The sequence below is a fragment of the Meriones unguiculatus genome, chromosome X, assembly GCF_030254825.1.
Source record: "Meriones unguiculatus strain TT.TT164.6M chromosome X, Bangor_MerUng_6.1, whole genome shotgun sequence".
Lineage (NCBI taxonomy): Eukaryota > Metazoa > Chordata > Mammalia > Rodentia > Muridae > Meriones > Meriones unguiculatus.
In genome coordinates, this window is record NC_083369.1 from 8,586,367 (window position 1) to 8,606,755 (window position 20,389).

A 20,389-nucleotide genomic window follows, 5' to 3' on the forward strand; every position below is an offset into this window, starting at 1 on the left:
AGAGGCAGGAGCTGATGCCATTGGAGGGGTACTGCTTACTGTATTGCTCATCGTGGCTTCTCTGCCTGCTTTCTTATAAAACCCAGGACAACCAACCACCCATAATGGCTGTGCCTGACCCCATCAATCACTAGTAGGGAAATGTCTTACTTTTGGATCTTAAATGGGGGCACTTTCTCAAGTGATGTTCCCTCCTTTCAGATAACTTTAGCTGGTGTCAAGTTGATACAAGGCTAGCCAGCATCTAGGGTAAGTAAGTACTTTAGAATTTTACTCCTATGTTGCTTGATAAGTATATGTTTAACTTTATGAGAAATTGTCAAACTATTTCCAAATTGCTACACTACTTTGCATTTTTACCAGCAGAATATAAGAAATTCAGTTGTTTTCCATTCTTTACTATAATTTTAGTATACTCAAACTTAACCTTTATAAACATAAATATGATAAAAACTGAATATCAATTACCAAAGAAGAAAAATTTTAAAAATATATAAATATGGTATAGTGAAGAACCTAAACATTTTTACACTAAACTAATCTGATCTTATCCAACAAATAACATTTATTTAGATTTAGAAAAACTATAATAGCATTGAAAAAATATATCTTAAAAACATACCTCTTCTTGCTGAAACCAAACCTGCCAGTCCTGAAGCTGTAATCACTCCTATTTTGGGCAGAAAATCTTGAGGAGGGTTCTTCAGATAGATATATGTATCTGAAGAGACCAGTTAAGGATCAGTAAGAAGGACTACAATTGGACATTCTATGCAAGTGTAGTGCACAATAGCTGGAGTTTAGGATATTAATGTCAAACAATATGGTATTAGTTTAAATAATCTTTAAATACGATATACCAAAACTTCACGTGGACAGCAACTTAAAATGTCTGTTATAATATTTACTACAAAATAAAATTTACCTTCCATAAGTCATTTAATACTTCCTTTGATATTTATTATTATCAGTAGTTATTAATATCATTACATGAACTGTGGTGCTGGAAGGTACAACTTAAATATAAGTTACCATAAAATAAAGTTCTGATTGTATATGTTTTACATCTCTACAACGAACAGGCTTCTGCTGTTACCTGTGTAAACACTGGTAGAATCTAGCAATAATTAAAGATATAAAAGCATTTTGGAATTAGATGCTTCTTGTCACTATCTCCCAGAAATCTCTCGTTAGCCACTGGTTACAACTAAAGATCAAGATGACGAGTGAAAATAGAAGAAAAAAAAAACATATTCAGCATAATCAAACGTACAGATGTTTCAGTGTTTTATACATTTAAATCGTTTCCAGCTCTAAAAATAGACTTTTTTATCATGGTTATTTGACAACAATTACATACGTAATTATGATCTTCAAGACTGATGGGGTATAGCTGGGTATATTGGTGTATACATTAAACTAGCACTTGGGATGACAAGACAGGAAGATAAAGATAGGAACCAGAGTTCTAGGTTCACCTAAGCTATAAAACATATTGATAATGAATATGTTAAACCTTAATTCACATTAAGTAATAATATTTCAAATAAATTTCATTAGGTTTTGAAGATACCTAAATTTTAGCTGATTTTTCTTTGTTTTCCATACATGTTTATTTTGCCAACTGCTCTAGGCAAGGAATATCAGGAAGCTATGTCTGCTGCCAAATACCATTAAGAAGCTTAAGCATCAAATACTATTTCTAACATTAACTGAAACAGTTAAGTGATTACTATGCCATTTCCTAGCAACTGACAGAAAAGCATAACATATTTTAACAGATAATAACGCTTAGATAAACCAAGTAGCAAAAGAGGGGATAAATCTTTACCTTATGCTTTATAAATATACAATGTGGACTTTCAGCTAAAAGTGACCAAGTAACCTTTGGAACCTAGTTAAACTTTCTAAACCACAGTTTCCTAATCTGTAAGACAGAAATCTGTAGTTATAATAGCAACACTAAGCAATGTGACAAGGCCTTATCACATAATAAATTGTAAAATAAATAGGATATACTATTGCTTTGTTATTATTATTAAAAATAAAGTACAGAATCTATCTTCCACATCAATATAATCACAGTAATGAGTAATATACTATGTTTATAATCTTACATTTTAACCATAATATCTTTTAATTACAGATGGTTTACTCACCTACCTTTTCCAAACTGTACTGTATCCATTATCCCATTCTTCATAAAGACATAAACATACTAAGCAAAAAAGGAGGGGGGGACAAGAGAGATGTAAACTTTTGAAGTGGTTGACTGATACAATTCAGAAGTTACATTTAGCTGTTGGTTTAGTAGTATACTCAAATCTAACTCTAGATGTTTTGTTTATTCACTATGATTATAGTTGCTTACTGTATCATCCATTCATCTCTTACTTTCCATTTTACTTACCATAGTAATTCTGTGTATTATCTTCCTCAGAGAAGTGGGTAAAGTAATATCTTTACAATAATGAGAGTGATTTCACAGAAAAGATAGTGAAAATTTTATTATGATTTATCATCTTACTTTATTATGACCTGGAAAAAGGAATGGATCATAAATAAAGCACAAAGGGAGGTATATCTCAGCACACACACACACAACTATCTGACTAATAAGGATGTGATAGCAACAGAATGATTTTGTAGAGGAAAAAAAATAGGAAAGTTTTATTCAAAAGCACTGTATCTCTTCCCTTTATCTTAGTATGTAATTAGAATGAGAGAAAAACAAGTGAAGCATTTATTATTAAATAGGAACATAAATAAAATTATATTAACCCACTGAAGGGATTAAAGCAATGTATATATATATTTTTTTTTCTATTTACCTGTTTCTAACTTACGTGAATGGCAAGGTACTATATAGTCATTGAGTGGTGGGTGTTAGCTCACTCATATTAGAGGGAAAATGAGTGATTTACTCAAAATCTTGCTATATTCCATACTGGATTCTATTGTGCAAACAAGAAAGCACAATCTAAACATAGGGCCTCCTTGTGTATGAAACCATTGCATAGAAACAAGTGTAACAGTTATTTTCAATGCAGAAAAACAGAAACAATTACATTAGATGGGAATAAAAGTAAGCTAGTGAGATGTCTTGGTCTAATAATTTTGTATCAGTTTAAGAGTGGGCAGAGCCCAGCATGGTGCTGCACACCTGTAATCCCAGCACTCAGGAGGGAGAGGCAGATCTCTGTGAGTTTGAGGCCAGCCTGGTCTACAAAGTAAGTACAGGACAGCCAAGGCTACACAAAGAAACCGTGTCTTGAAAAAACAAAAAACAAACAAAAAATTAAGCAGAGGTGCTCAGCACGGTTTAAAGCTACACAAACTGGCATAAAACATAAAGTACCACTGAGAAATTTCTCCTGAAGGACTGTCTTAAAAATATTACCTGAAGCGTTAAAATATTCACTGATCTGTTTTGAACCACTTAAAAGCATTAAGAAAGAAAACTGGTGTTTGGGGAAATTATTTTCCTTAGCCGTGTTTAAGAATTTGTTTTTACCACTTGGGGGCACTGCTACCTAAATTTCAAAATATTAAAGCAAAGTGTAGAGTAGGAGCATATATTGAATTTGCACTATATGATGCAAAAAAGTAATTTAAATCAGACTTTTTTAAGGAATAGATTGAATACTTAGGAGAAAATTAGAGAAGAAAAGTTGTTTACATTGAAGATGAAATGCATTTGAAAATGCCCTTCCTCAACCTATTTGCTTCAGCATATTAACAGAATGAAATGTTCTTTCAGTCTTAAATTGGGTGATAGTTACAATAGCAATTTAAAGTATCTCAGGAACAATTACCTCACTGAAGACACATCTGAGTACACTATAGAAAATGAGGTCTCAAGAGGCCTAAGTCTGAGTCATCGAGCTCTTGGCAAGTAGCCTGAGGGGCATGACTCAGACCATAATTAGTTAAGATTATTTCCCACAGAGATCACACTATTAAGAGTGACTAGCACACCCAGTACCCTGGAATTGGATGACAAACACAAACTTTCAAAAATAACCCTACATTACATGTTTGAAATACAAACAGATTGATCAGACTTCACTGATTAGATATTTCACCTAAGGATGCTATTTTACATAAGTTCATTCAGATTTTCATGATCATGATGATGATAATGATGTGTATGTGTTTGCACATATGCACATGTGTGCAAAGGCAAGCAGAGGACAACTTTGTGAAGTCATTTCTCGTTTTCCTCCTTCCATGGGTTCTGGGGATCAAACTCAGTTCACCAGGCTTCCATTGCAAGTGTCATTATCCACCAAGCCATCTCAGCAGCCTCAAAATGTTCTTTTTAAAAAGGAATATATTAGAATCATATATGACAAAAAATATGCATCTAGAAATCTAAACAAGACCTTCACAATGATACCACCAGTTGACATTCCAAATAGGATGCAGGAAATCTCACTAGGACCCAGCCCTAGATTAAAATCCACGGGCAATTAATCAATGGATTCGAAGAGAAGGGAAATTAGTGTTCTCTGGAAACAAGCCCCCTGATACGTTCTTCAATGCCAAGTGGTCAGCCCTAAACACATATACATATTAAAAACATTAAATGAAACCAACAGTGTGTGTGTGTGTGTGTGTGTGTGTGTGTGTGCATGTGTGTGTATCAATAACAAATAAGGGGTCAAGATATTGAGAGAGAATGGTGTGAAGACAGAAGGAGTTGGAGGATGGGAGAGGTTGGGGTGAAAATGATGTAAATCCAATACTCATGTAACAAGGTAAATATTGTGCTCACATATGAAATTATCAAAAAATAAAATAAGTGTTAAAATCACACAAAAGTTTATAACCAGGCTACATTTGTTGGTGAAGTAAAAACTGTGATTATTACTATAGAATTAGAAAAATATTAGTAGCACTGTTACTAAGATCCTCACTGTAGAGATGTCGACTACACATAACTAAATTTATATGATGATGATAATAAAATATTAGTGTACTATTAGCTTCCACCTCAGTCAAAAAATTTCAACTGAGTCTAGTCATCCAGCTACCCTTGACAAGATAAAATTAAGCTATTTTGGCTTCTGTAGAACAGCCAATTTGCCTGATGGATGCCATAGATTAGCTCCAGGCAATATCACATGAATGTCTCATCATATTCCTAATCCCCCAAAATAATAGGCCAGGATAAATTCCCCAAAATAATGGGCCATTACACAGTTCTTGGTATTTCCACTAAGTTTTGAGGTAGTTTCTTTAAAATAAAACTGCATCTACGAATCAATGCCAAGCCCAACTGCCATCAAAGGGGCATCATTATCAGGGAAGCAGAGGTAGAAACACACACCCAGGTGTTGTAGGAGGCAGAGGGGTCAAGGACACCACAAGAACACAGAATCAACTAACCAGGACTCACAGAGACTGAACTGATAACCAGGGAGCCTGTAAGGGTCTAATCTACATCCTCTGCATATATGTTATGGTTGTGTACCTTGGTGTTCTTATGGGACTCCTAATACTGTGCAGGGCATGTCTCTGACTCTTTTGCCTGTGCTTGGGACCATTTTCCTCATACTGGTTTGCCTACCACACCCTTAATATGAGGGGACATGCCCAGCCTTATTGTATCCTGGTATGCCATGATAGATGTATATCCCTAGGAGTCCTACTCTTTCTCTCTCTCTTTTTTTTTCTTTGAAGGGAAACAGAGGAGGAATTGATCTGGAGGAGAGGGGAAATAGAGAGAGGAGCTGGGAGAAGTGGAGGAAAGGGAAAATCCATATGGGATGTAATGTATGAGAGAAGAAGAAAAGTTAAAAAATAAATAAACATCAGGGCTGGAGAAACAGCTCAGAAGTTAAGAACACTGAGTGTTCTTCCAAAAGAGTTAAATTCTCAGTAACCACATGTGGCTCATAACCATCTACCGTGAGATCTGGTCGCCTCTTCTGGTCCTCAGACACACATGCAGACAGAATGCTTTATAAATAATAAATAAATGAATCTTAAAAAAAAAAAAAAAAACCCATGTCTATAAATACCTAAAACAATAAAAAAAACACTAATATTTAACTACTATCAAAATAGACTTACCTTGCACCAGCCAACATAACGAAGAGTTGTAGTACGGATAGATGCAAAGGTCATTTGTAAATAACCTGGCTGTTCTTCAACATATTTAGAACGGAGAGGTGGTGCAGTATATATTGGAAGCTGGGGGTAGAAGAAAAGCTCATGTCAAAAACCAGGTTGTCTTTCCACCACTGTTACAACAGAATCATCACTGAATTTCATTCAAAAAACAGATGCAGTTTTCTATTGAATCTAAACTATAGATCTGATATAATAAAATGAACATAAAAACTATTAGAAGGACAGAATCAAATGATGTTACATATAGTAGGACACAGTATATTGTTTTGTTTATAATTTATTTATAAATTAATGGGTTCATTATGTAGTCTAAGCTACTAGGCTTCACTCTTGTGGGGGTTGGTTCTCTCTATTCACAAGGTAAATTCCATGCTTGAATTTAGGTCATTAGGCTTGGTGGCAAGGACTTTACCCTAATTAGCATTTCTATTGCCATGATGAAATACCATGAACAAAATCAAGAGGGGGGAGGAAAGAGTTCATTTGGTTTAAGCTTCTACACTGTAGTTCATCACTGAAGGAACCCAGGAAAGGAATTCAAACAGGACAGGAACCCGGAGGCAGGAGCTGATGCAGAAGCTATTACTTGTTCCACATGGCTTGCTCATCCTGCTTTCTTATAGAACCCAGGACCACCAGCCCAAGGGTGTCACCACCCACAATGGGCTTAGCCTACCTCCATCGATCACTAATTAAGAGAATGTGGTAGAGGCTGAGTCATTTTTTTAATTAAAGTTCTCCCTTTTCAGATAACTCTAACATGTTTCAAATTGATAGAAACATAGCCAGCACAGACCTTTACCTGCTAAGCCATCTCACCAGCCCTTAATCCTAGCAAAATTCTAACTGTAAAAATCTAGAAACAAGCAGTGTATCAAACCAGATGCTGAGACTCAAAACCAAACATTGGGTAGAGTGCAGGGAATCTTATGAAAGAACGGGGAGATAGTAAGACCTGAAGGGAACAGGAGCTCCACAAGAAGAGCAACAGAACCAAAATATCTGGGCACAGGAGACTTTTCTAAGACAGATACACCAAACAAGGACCATTCATGAATAGAACATAGAACCCCTGCACAGATGTAGCCCATGTCAGCTCAGTATACAAGAAAATAACCTTACATGCTGAAAAAGCATTTGACAAAGTCCAGCATCCATTCATGTTTAAAGCCTTGAAGATATTACAAATACAAGGCACATACCTAAACATAGTAAAGGCAATATACAGCAAGCCTATAGCCAACATCAAACTAAATGGAGAGAAACTTAAATCAATCCCACTGAAATCAGGGACAAGACAAGGCTGTCCATTGTCCCCATATCTCCTCAACATAGTACTTGAAGTCCTAACTAAAGCAATAAGACAACTAAAGGAGATCAAGGGGATACAAATCGGAAAGGAAGAGGTCAAAGTGTCACTATTTGCAGACGACATGATAGTTTATATGAGTGACCCCAAAAATTCAACCAGAGAACTCCTTCAGCTGATAAACACCTTCGGCAAAGTGGCTGGATACAAAATTAACTCAGAAAAATCAGAAGCCCTCCTGTATACCAAAGACAAAAAGGCTGAGAAAGAAATCAGGGAAACAACACCCTTCACAATAGCCACTAATAACATAAAGCACCTTGCTGTGACTCTAACCAAGAAAGTGAAAGACCTGTATGGCAAAAAAAAAAAAAAAAAAATTTCAAGTCTCTGAAGAAATTGAAGAAGGTATCAGAAGATGGAAAGATCTCCCATGCTCATAGATCAATCAACAAAGTGAAAATGGACATCCTGCCAAAAGCAATCTACAGATTCAATGCAATTCCCATCAAAATACCAACACAATTATTTACAGACCTGGAAAGAAAAATTCTCAACTTCATATGGAATAACAAGAAGCCCAGAATTGCCAAAATGATGTTGTCCAACAACCGATCATCTGGAGGTATCTCCATCCCTGATCTCAAGCTGTACTACAGGGCAACAGTAATAAAAACTGCATGGTACTGGTATAGAAACAGAATGGTGGATCAATGGAATTGAATAAAAAACTCAGAAATAAGCCCACACATATGGATACTAGATTTTTGACAAAGAAGCCAAAACCATTAAATGGAAAAAAAGACAACATCTTCAACAAACAGTGCTGGTCCAACTGGATGTCTACATGCAGAAAAATGAAAATAGATCCATATTTATCACCCTACACAAAACTAAACTCCAAGTGGATCAAAGACCTCAACATAAAACCAGATACACTAAATCGGTTAGAAGAAAAAGGGGGGAAGAGCCTGGAAATCATTGGCATAGGAGACAACTTCCTAAACAGAACACCAACAGCACAGCCTCTAAGATCAACAATCAATAAATGGGACCTCATGAAACTGAAAAGCTCCTGTAAAGCAAAGGACTCTGTTGTCAGAACAAAAACTACAGACTGGGAAAGGATCTTCTCCAACCCTATATCTGACAGAGGGCTATTATACAGAACATATAAAGAACTAAAGAAGTTAAAAGCCAACAAATCCAGTAATCCAATTAAAAATTGGGATTCAGAGATAAACAGAGAATTCTCTCTAGAGGAATATAGAATGGCAGAGAAACACTTAAAGAAATGCTCAATGTCCTTAGTCATCAGGGAGTTACAAATCAAAACGACCCTGAGATTTCACCTCACACCAATCAGAATGGCCAAGATGAAAAACTCAAGTGACAACACATGCTGGAGAGGTTATGGAGAAAGGGGAACCCTCCTCCATTGCTGGTGGGAATGTAAACTTGGACATCCACTTTGGAAATCAATCTGGTGCTTTCTCAGACAATTAGAAAGATCCAGCTATACCACTCTTAGGCATATATCCAAAATATGCTCAAGTATACAACAAGGACATTTGCTCATCCATGTTCACAGCAGCTGTATTTGTAATAACCAGAAGCTAGAAACAACCTAGATGTCCCTCAACTGAGGAATGGATACAGAAATTGTGGTACATTTACACAATGGAATACTACTCAGCTATTTAAAACAAGGAAATCATGGAACTTTAAGGCAAATGATGGGAACTAGAAAATATCATCCCAAGTGAGTTAAGACAGAGCAGAAAGGTAAACATGATATATGCTCACTTATAAGTGTATATTAGACATATAATATGATAAACATACTGAAATCTGTACACCCAAAAAAGCTAAGCAAGAAGGAGAACCATAGGGAAGTTGTTCAATCCCCATTCAGAATGACAAATAGGATAGACATCTGAAGATGGAGAAAACAGAGAACAGAACAGGAGCCTACCACAAAGGGCCTCTGAAAGATTCTACCCATCAGGGTATCGAAGCAGATGCTGAGACTCATAGCCAAACTCTGGGCAGAATACAAGGAATTTTTTGAAAGAAATAGGAGATGAAAGACCTGCAGGGTACAGGTGCTCTACAAGGAGAGCAACAGAACAAAAAATCTGGGGCCAGAGGTCTTTTCTGAGACTGATGGTCCAACCAAGGACCATGCATGGATAACCTAGAACTCCTGCACAGATGTAGCCCATGCAGCTCAGTCTCTAAGTGTTCCCTAGTAAGGGGAACAGGGGCCTGTCTTTGACATGAACTCAGTGGCTGGCTCTTTGATCACCTCTCCATGTGGTGGTGGTAGGGGTCAGCCTTACCAGGCCACAGAGGAAGACAATGCAGCCAGTGCTGATGAGACCTGATAGGCTAGAGTCAGATAGAAAGGGAGGAGGATCTCCCCTATCAGTGGACTAGGAGAGGGGCATAGGAGGGGGAAATGGACGGAGGGTGAAGAGAGATGGGGCTACAACTGTAATACAAAGTAATAAATCGTAATAAATACCTAAATAAATAAATTTTAAAAAATAAATCATGGTTAAATTAAGCTTAAATACCATTTTTTAAAACTGAACTGATTGTAAATAAAATGCTCAAATCTGTAGTTTTTCTTGTTACTTCTTGGTTTAAAAAAATAGGCAAATGACAATAAAATAAGTGAAATGCATGATACTGAGGAATTTAGAAAAGAAATCTCCAGGGATATTTGTGGGGTGACCAATCATTATAGTGATCAACATATTTATTGGTTAATGATGGTTATCTCATGGCCCTGAAAAGTTTTCTACTAATGGAGGATTTAATTATGTTCACGAAATGTCATTCATTAAAGCAAGAACATATTGATCCTCTCAAAACATGTTGAACAAGAAAAAGTTGAATCAAGGATTTTTTTTTCAGCTAGAAACTTAACAGAAAGTTGAAATATCACAACATCTCATTCAGAGTATTCTGATTTAGTAGAGACTGTGTTCACAAATAGATTTAAACAAAGGTGTTGTTCACATTATACAATAAAGGTATATTGACATTCTGCATATGTATCACCTTTTCTTCCTTTGGTCATTCTAAATTCCTCATAATTAGATCCTGAGTTTTTAAAATGTTTCCTACCATATAGCTAGTAACCAGTCTTGTTTAACAAATAAGTCAATTAATTCCAGTTTAAAATGTACTTGGGAATTCTGTCTGCTCTATATAATAGTAAAAGCCACTAATTAATTTCACAATTCAAAAATATGTTATTTCCACATAAGGTGGCTGACTGAAAACTGCTGACCTGGTGAACGAAAGGAGTCAGAATAGGAAAAGGCTGATTATAATTTTAAATAAAGAAAGAAAGGAAGAGCATCAGAAATTCTCTCAGCCTTGTGATGACTAGTTTTGTCTCAACTTGACCCATGCTAGAGTCATCTGAAAGGAGAGAACCTTAGTTGAGCAAATGCCTTCATCAGAATGGAGTATAGACAAGTATACTCAAAACATTGTCTTAAGTAAAGATTGATGCAGAATGGTCTGGCTCACTATAAATGGTACCACCTCTGGGCAGTTGGTCCTACTTTGCAAAAGAAAGGACGGTGAGGTGAGGTCCAGGCCATGCCTGTCAGAAGAGCAGGTCAGCTGCCTGCTTGCCTGCCAAACTCTCACACTCCCTCTGGTCTATTCCCAAAGACACTGGCAGGTCTTCCTTCCCCAAAGCCTGCCCCTATTGCCATGCCCTTGGCCCCAACCCAGGAGGACATATCTTGCTCAGGTACAAAGGACAGAATAAACTCAATGAAATGATGCCTATTGGTATTCTTCTCTACTTGTAGAACAGAGCCTACCATAATCTTCATAAAAGTGGCTTCATTCAGCAACTGATAAGAGCAGATGCAAAGACCCACAGTCAAACATTAGGCATAACTCAGACAACCCCAAGAAAGAGGGGGATAAAGGATTATAGGAGCCAGAGAGGTTGAGGAAGCCACAGAACATGCCCACAGAATCAAGTAAGCAGGGATCACACAGACTGAAGCAACAATTGGGAAGCCTACATGGCACTGACCTAGGACCTTTGTATATATACTATAGTTGTGTAACTTGGTGTTTTTATGGAACTCCTAACAGTGGGAGTGGTGGGCTGTCTCTGACACTTGCCTGCTCTTGGGACCCTCCTGGGTTGCCTTGTCCAGCCTTGACATGTGGGTTTCTGCCCAGCCCTACTGTATCTTGTTATGCCTTGTTCAGTTGATATCCCTAGGAGGCAAGGTCTTTCTTGAAGAGAAACAGAGTAGGTATGGATCTCAGGGGGAAGGGATGTGGGGGAAGGGGACTGGGAGGAGTGAAGGGAAGAGAAAATGCAATCAGGATGTAAAGCATGGGAGAAGGAAGGAAGCAAGGAGGGAGGGAGGGAAGGAGGGAGGGAAGGAGGGAGGGAAGGAAGGAGGGAAGGAAGGAAGGAAGGAAGGAAGGAAGGAAGGAAGGAAGGAAGGAAGGAAGGAAGGAAGGAAGGAAGGAAGGAAGGAAGGAAGGAAACAAGGAAACAAGGAAACAAGGAAGCAAGGAAGCAAGGAAGCAAGCAAGCAAACAATCATTACTCCACGGACTCTGCTTCAGTTCCTGCCTTGGGTTTTTGCCCTGACTTTTTTTCACGATAGATTGTAAATTGTAAGGATGAATAAACCCTTTCCTTCCCAAGTTGCTTTTGGTCAAGAAAGCAAACTAGGACAGTGTGTGAGAAGATACCTGTAAAGTATAGGGTGGGAAGGAAGACTCATGGAAAAAAAGTCAAGCTGAGTACAGCTCCATGTGCATTACTTACTGTTGGTGGATGAGAAGCAAACAATGAATTCAAAAAGTGAGCCACACAGTCCCAGTGGAAAAAAAAAAGGAATGACCTACTTCTAGGATAACCCCAAAACCCTCATAAGTCTCTAAAATCAGTTATAGCTTTTGATGAGAAAGTAATTCCTCCAGTGGACAAGGCAGCAATGGAAAAGAATCCCATATGTCACCCTAAGGGCAGGAATCAGCCACTCTCATGGTAAAAAAAATTCATTATTTAAAACTGATCTACCTTAGGGCCTGAGAAAAGGAAACAACCATAAGTCGAGAAAGCTTAAATTTCACCTGCCACAGCCCCAGTTTGAGAGAGAGCCCTGGGAAGCACTTGTACAGAGAAAGTGGTAAGACCAGACACTAGCCAGAAGAGTGGAAGTAGCAGGAGGCTCAGTTCAGTCTGTGAAGTTCACCAAAAGAGGCAAACCAACCACCAGTTTCTGGAAACATAGCTTATTACTGGAATTTGATAGCTCTGGAGCCACCACTTATCAACTATGTTCTGCTACAGAGATCAAGAATTGACGCTCCAGTGACCTGCATCTCTCTAGCAGAGTAATTAATACTCAGAAGAACCTGAATGTACAAAAACAGGCCCTTTATACAAAGCACGGCACTATGCTTGCTTCTCATTATCCCAATACAATTGGGAGATACCACCTAACTAGAAAATGAGCCACTACAGAGGGTACAAATCTGAATAGTGTTGGTCAAGTAAAACCTGTCCAGCACAGATTACAAACGTAAATGTGGACAGCAGAACACTCTTTTTTTTCATATTTCTTTCTTTTCTTTTTTTATTTGTATTTTATTATTATTATTAGTTACATTTTATTAATTTTGTATCCCAGCTGTATCCGCTCCCTCATTCCCTCCCAGTCCCTCCCTCCCTCCCTCATCTCCTCCCTGCCCCTTTCCAAGTCCACGGATAGGGGGGGACCTCCTCCCCTTTCATCTGACCCTGTTTTATCAGGTATCTTCAGGACTGTTGAAAAGAAGACAAGAGTGTGCCAATTCAAGTGCCTCCCCTACCACATAATGCATATAACTAGTAGAATCCAATTTGGAGAAGCCTAGGAAAATGGTGTTCCAACACTTATGCTGTTTTGCTATGTGCTTCCATTTTTAAGATCCCATTATTAATGACTTGCCATTAAAAAAATAACCATTTTTTGAAGTAAAAATTTTGTATTTCTATTAAATATATTGTCTATTTTAGATACCGCATATCTATTTCTTTATACTTACAAAATATATAAGTGACTTCAAAGATAAAAACACCTACATAGTTTTTCCAATAACTTTATATCACACAAAATTTGTAAAGTTTTGTAGGCAAATTACCTGGTCTGGTCTCACTAGCTGCTTTTTGGGTTCCTCTTCTTTGGCCAGATGTAGATTTATAGATGCATATATCAGACCTGCAGGCATGGCTGTCAACTTTCCCATCTGAAAAAGACATATCAAAAAGACCACCATAAGTAAAACGATTCTGTTTCCAATTCCTGATAAGTATTTGGGAGATCTCAGGAAATATATTAAATATTCAACTATTTCAATTTGCTTAATATATTTATATAAACCTTTTCTGCTGCTATATTGTGAAATGCAAAAAGATACCATTGTTTTTTTCAAAGTCTAATTTTAAATGAACATATATGAAATCTTATCTTTGCTATCATCTCCTAGAAGTAGGAACATCACTTGGCTAGTATGCCCAAAGCCCTGGAGTCTATTTCCATACTACATAAACCTAATGTGGTAGGTAGCACATGCTTATAATACTAACACTCAGGAGGTAGAGAAAGAAAATGGAGAGCTCAAGGTAATCTTTGGCTACATAAGTTTGAGACCAGCCTACACAACATGACTTATCTCTCTCTCTCCCTCTCTCCCTAGCCTCTCTCTTCTCCCCCACACACACTGAAACAAAACAAACAAAAAAACAACTGAGAAGGCAATGAGATGGCTCAGCAGATAAAAGTGTGCAAGTCTGATGACCTGAGTTCCATTCATGCTACTCACATAAAAAGCACACTTCTGAAATCCAGCCAAGGGGAAATAGAAAGCAAAGACAGGAAAACTGCCCAGAAGCCCTGAGACAGGTAACTTGGAGTATGCCATGCCTCAGAAACATAAGAGAAACCCTGAAGGAGCGAACCACCTTCCACAGTTGTCATCCTCTGACATCCACAATTACACCATGACACATGCACACTAGGGATGCCTGCACATACACACACATATCACACAAGTATGCAAGCAATCCAAAATATTATAAGGGCAGGTAAGATGACTCAGCTCGTAAGCATGCCTGCCACCAAGCCTGAACATCTGCATTCAATCCTCAGGACCCAGACAGTAGAAGAACAGAACCACTTCCTACAAGTTGTCCTCTGTCTTCCACATGAGCACAGTGACACATGCAAAACAAATTTTACACATGTAACTTTAAAACATGGAAGATTTCAGGATACCTTGTTAATATCATGCTTTCCAGACTCTTCCACTTGCTTTTAAATTTCATACAGCTATAAATGTGATCAAAGCCTACAAAACTAGAAAGAAAACAAGAAAGGTAAAAACAGACACCAAGGACATGTGGGCAAAAGCACAGGTGTGATTTAGGAAATGAAACTGGATAGAGGAAAGGACTGAAAGTCAGGGCAGAGGAGTAGAAAAGATGAAGAAATAAGAAAATCTACTAAAACACATGCTGCTTGAAAATGCCTTGGAATCTAATACCCTGTATGTGCATATAAAAGAAATTTTAAAACTTAAAAGAAATATTGAGTTTAGAAAGATGGCTCTAGTTATTTTATTGGAACAAATGCTTTAAATAAACTCTTTGTCCTCTTCACTGAAGAAAGTGGTCTATTTCATCTTTATTGAGCTAGTTAGGGGAAAATTAGCCATAAATGGTAGTAATGCCTAGTGCATAAAATCCAAGCATTTGCTGTGAACAGTTGGAGAAAGCAGTCAGTAAGAACCTAGGATCAATGAAAATAGATGTTATTTTAAGCCATCCATGAAAGAGACCCACAAAGTACTCAGTGTTAAGCCCAAATCTCTTCTTGTGCTTATTCTTCTTTTCTGTGCAAGTTCCACCCTCATGAAAGAGAAACTGATCCGAAGTTCCAGGTTGTCTCAGTTGTCTAGTCAATTTTCACATTAGTATAGCTTTTTCAAATAAAGGTACTTGTTCCCATGTAACCAATTGCTCCACACAGGCTCTAGATCAACAATCAATAAATGGGACCTCATGAAACTGAAAAGCTTCTGTAAAGCAAAGGACATAGTCATCAAAACAGAACGAACGCCTACAGATTGGGAAAGAATCTTCACCAACCCTATTACTGACAGAGAGCTTATATTCAGAATATATAAATAACTCAAGAAGTTAAAAAGCAACAAATCAAGTAATCCAATTAAAAAATGGGGTTCAGAGCTAAACAGAGAATTCTCTCTAGAGGAATACAGAATGGCAGAGAAACACTTAAAGAAATGCTCAACGTCCTTAGCCATCAGAGAGATGCAAATCAAAACAACTCTAAGATTTCACCTTACACCCATCAGAATGGCAAAGATCAAAAACTCAAATGACAACACATGCTGGAAAGGATATGGAGAAAGGGAAACCCTCCTCCACTGCTGGTGGGAACAAAAACTTGTACAACCACTTTGGAAAACAATTTGGCACTTTCTCGGACAATTAGAAATAGTGCTTCCTCAAGATCCAGCTATAGCAGTCCTAGGCATGTATCCAAAATATGCTCAAGTACACAAAAAGGACATTTGCTCAACCATGTCCCTAGCAGCTTTTTTTGTAATAGCCAGAAACTGGAAACAACCCAGATATCCATCAACAAAGGAATGGATACAGAAATTGTGGTACATTTACATAATAGAATACTATTCAGCAATTAAAAACAAGGAAATCATGAAATTTGCAGGCAAATGGTTGGATATACAAAGGATCATCCTGAGTGAGGTATCCCAGAAGCTGAAAGACACACAGGGTATATACTCACTTACAAGTGGTTACTAGACCTAAAAGATAGGATAAACAAACTAAAATCTATACACCTAAAGAAGCTAAACAAGACAAATGGGATGGCCAATGGAAGTAGGAGAAAACAAGTAACAGGACAGGAGCTTACCATAGACAGCCTCTGAAAGACTCTACCTAGCAGGGTATCAAAGCAGATGCTGAGACTCATAACCAAACCTTGGGCAGAGTGCAGGGAATCAATCATATGAAGGAAGGGGGAGTTAGTAAGACTAGGAGAGGACAGGAGCTCCACAATGACCAAATATATCTGAGCACAGGAGTCTTTTCTGAGACTGATTCTCCAACCCAGGTCCATATATGGATATAACCTAGAACCTTTACTGAGATGTAGCCCATGGTAGCTAAGTATCCAAGTGGGTACCTTAGTAAGGAGAACAGGGACTGTCTCTGAGATGAACTCAGTGGCTGACTCTTTGACCTCCCCCCACTCCTGAGGGAAGAGCAGCCTTGCTAGGCCACAGAGGAGGACATTGCAGCCAGTCCTGATGAGACCTGATAAACTAGGGTCAGATGGAAGGGGAGGCGGACCTCCCTTGTCAGTGGACCTAGAGAGGGGCATGGGAGGAGCTGAGGCAGGGAGGGTGCTACTGCTGGGATACAAAGCAAATGAAATGTAATTAATGTAAAAAAATAAGAATTAATAAAAATAGGCAAATAAAAAGCAAATAAATCATAATTTTTAAAATAGCAAAAAATAAAAAAATTAAAAATACCATTAAGGTAAAACCATGAACCAATAGAATTTTGTTACTAGGGCCCTCAGATGATTATATGATATAGGTCAATACTTTTACTACTTTTAAATACCTACCTAGATGCATACTTTCCCCTAAAATAGTAATCCCCAAATGAAAGAAAAACATATTTTTTTTTTCTCAAGACACGGTTTCTCTGGGCAGCCCTGGCTATACTGAACTCACTCTGTAGACTGAGCTGGCCTTGAACTCACAGAGATCCACTTGTCTCTGCCTCCCTGTGTGCTGCGTTATAGGCGTGTGCCACCACGCTTGACTAAAAAACACTTTTGAAGCATTATAATATACAGATACTTTTCCTACAACCTAGTGTTCTTAGAATGGTTGCATTAATTCATGCAATACAATAATATCACTTAGAGTTTAAAATAAATTTACATGAATTGGTTGATAATCATGATCTAAAAATAGATTAGCATATTTAACCCTTTTCAAGCACGAGTTAAATCAATGAAATAGATGTTACTCTATAAAAAAGGAGTGGCTGATGCCATAGCATACTGAAACACTAAAATAAGGGTTGGCAAACTACAGTGTTGGGCCAGTTCTTGACTGATCTCGGAGCTAAAAATGAATGTGAAGCATAAATTGAGGTTTGTAAAGGTAAGAGTAAAGAAGCATATGTTACTAGAGACCTTACATATTCCACAAATCCAAAAGTACTGTTTGACCCTTAAGAGAAATACTACTAAAACAACAAACATTGATAATTCCTCATTTAAAACAAAACAAAACACTAGTTTGTAAGTACCAGAGAAATTTAAGAATACATAAAATCTTCTAAGGTAAGGTTACCTTTAGTCAAATAGCATTAAAATTAAGAAGACTCATACTCCAACCAAGGACTATTCACGGAGATAACCTAGAACCCCTGCACAGATGTAGCCCAGGGCAGTTCAGAGTCCAAGTGGGTTCCATAGTAATGGGAAGAGGGACTGCCTCTGACATAATCTGATTGGCCTGCTCTTTGATCACCTCCCCCTGAGGGGGGAGCAGCCTTACCAGGCCACAGTAGAGGACAATGTAGCCACTTTTGATGAGAACTGATAGACTAAGATCAGAAAGGAGAGGAGAACCTCCCCTATCAGTGGACTTGGGGAGTGGCATGCATGAAGAAAGGGGAGGCAGGGTGGGATCCAGAGGGGAGGAGGGAGAGGCTTATGGGGGTATACAAAATGAATAAAGTGTAATTAATAAAAAATTTAAAAAAAAGAAGAGCTGCTCAGACTTTCACAAGAATAAAAAACAAAAACAAAAAACAAAAACAAAAAAACTTGAGTTAAAACTATTCGCATTTGTAAAAGTAACAATTTGTCAAGGGCAAATTATAAATGCTTTTTTTAAAAGCCAATGAGAATTAAAACCGCTTCCTCCCAAAACATAACAAGTCTTCGGAAGAGCATTCTGTAACATAAAGATTATAAATAGCAAGGATTAACAGCACATAACTCCCTCATTCTGATATAACTCATTCCTTATCAGCATTTTTTAATGAAAATAATAGATTCTTGTTATTTGTGATTATTCTGTTTTCTAAAGTAGCTGAGAACCACTGCTCCTGGGGACAATCCAGACTTAGCTTCCCAAGATTCACTGGTTTTGTTTTCATCAATACATAACCTTGTTTCACATTCATTTCTAATTCAGGACATTTTATTAATATATTTTATTGATTCATTAGCACTGACCTCATGGGCAACAGCACTGTAACTCACGCTTGGATAAAACTAATCAACATACAAGGAGGAGGAGAAAGCAGAAAAGGAGGAAGGATGAGCAAGAGGCGATCATATCAAGTAGACACTGTAATGAAATTGTAGTGAGCTTGCAGGTGTGATCTGCATTCTCAGAGTCTCAGTCTAATAATAGGAGAGACAATATATAATAAAACAGCTTATGTCAATGAGTGTTATAATATAGGTGTACACCAGTGACTATAGGAACCATCAACCTAGACCAGGCCCTTATCATCTAATTGGTAAAGTAGTACAAAGAGGACAGATGTTAGGGTCAAATTTGAATGTAAATTATGGCCCTATTCTTTATTCATGATGTGGCTCTGAGAAAGTGAATCCATATGTCAATGTCCATATATCTAATGTCACCTATCACAAAGGAACTAACACAGAGAAAGGGTTCAGTATATATTAGCTGTTACCGTCATCATCATCACCATTGCTGTCATCCTAGCACATGGCTATGACTCTAGTCTCATCTAACTCCAGCCAAGTGTAATTTCCTCTGTCAAGTCAAGATAATTTTATTGTCACTCAGATCACCCTCTTGCTTCAAGAAAATAAATTGGCTTCCACTTTCCTAACACACTGTTTAAAACCATTTTTTACTTTCATGTTCTCTGTAACCCTGCTCCAATTTATACAGGTAGCCTTCTTTCTCCCTGATGTTTACCCTAAGCTTTTTATTTCATGTGTCAGTGGTATGACCATATACTCCCCAAGAAGACTATTAACTCCTTAGAGAGGGAAGACATCTTGAGCTAAATAGATATGGAAATTCAAGTAGAAAAGATGTGGGCCCAGGAAATCTGTGCATTAGTTGTTTATTGTTTACTTTTGAATGCTTCTAAGCCTTTTGGCTAAAATCAAGTGTATCTTTCACTTCTGAAGAATTTTGCTCATGAAATCCACCATGACATTTTAAAATGTCAGATCTAATAGCAGCAGCAAACCTGCGGGCAGGTTAGAATAGATTCGCTGTTGGAGAAAACTGAAGCTGGCCTGCATTACAATCTGTCCTCACAGAATTACAACCACAATATTTAGCCTTTTGATCAATACAATTTAGGAAAGTGATTGTGCTTCCTCCTCCTTGTGCAGAGAAAGAGAAATCATATTTTAGACACCTGTGGTAACATGCCTCAGTAACTAACTGCTGGCACCCTAGAATAGAGCTATGCAACAAGTATCTCATGCAAACAGCCATCTGGACCTTCAAATTGAGATTTGTAAAATTCAATTGTGCTTGCAATATTACAGGTATAAAATACTTTTAAATATTTGGCTCAAGAACTTAGTCTATTTTCAGTACCTAATGAGGTGTAACAAGTTGAGATTAGTCAACAAAATACAGGACAGTCATTAGCAGCTTAATAGAATTTTATACTTTACAGTGCCCTGGGGCTGGTTCACTTGTGAAGGTCTAAAAGGTGAAGGTAAAAATGGTATCATTGAAGGAATACACTACTATGAAATAGAAAAATTGTGTTCTAGCCTCAACTCGGCTACTAATTCACTATGTGGCCTTTTTTGTATC

The 20,389-nt window shown here is 37.6% G+C and overlaps 1 protein-coding gene across 3 annotated transcripts in view; it reads right to left on the minus strand.

Annotated features, from left to right (window-relative positions):
• The window catches only part of Apool (apolipoprotein O like), a 52,867-nt gene that overhangs the window by 14,360 nt on the left and 18,118 nt on the right, over positions 1 to 20,389 (minus strand). For 2 of the 3 annotated variants that reach the window (XM_060374372.1, XM_060374373.1), the window contains exons 2-5: positions 13,634 to 13,738; positions 6,079 to 6,198; positions 2,164 to 2,218; positions 623 to 721 (exon numbers count right to left, since the gene is read on the minus strand). In XM_060374372.1, the coding sequence (XP_060230355.1) occupies positions 623 to 721; positions 2,164 to 2,218; positions 6,079 to 6,198; positions 13,634 to 13,738 (379 nt within the window). Of the gene's footprint in view, positions 1 to 622; positions 722 to 2,163; positions 2,219 to 6,078; positions 6,199 to 13,633; positions 13,739 to 14,766; positions 14,795 to 20,389 lie in introns of those variants that run through there. The other variant, XM_021629304.2, reaches the window with a different exon arrangement.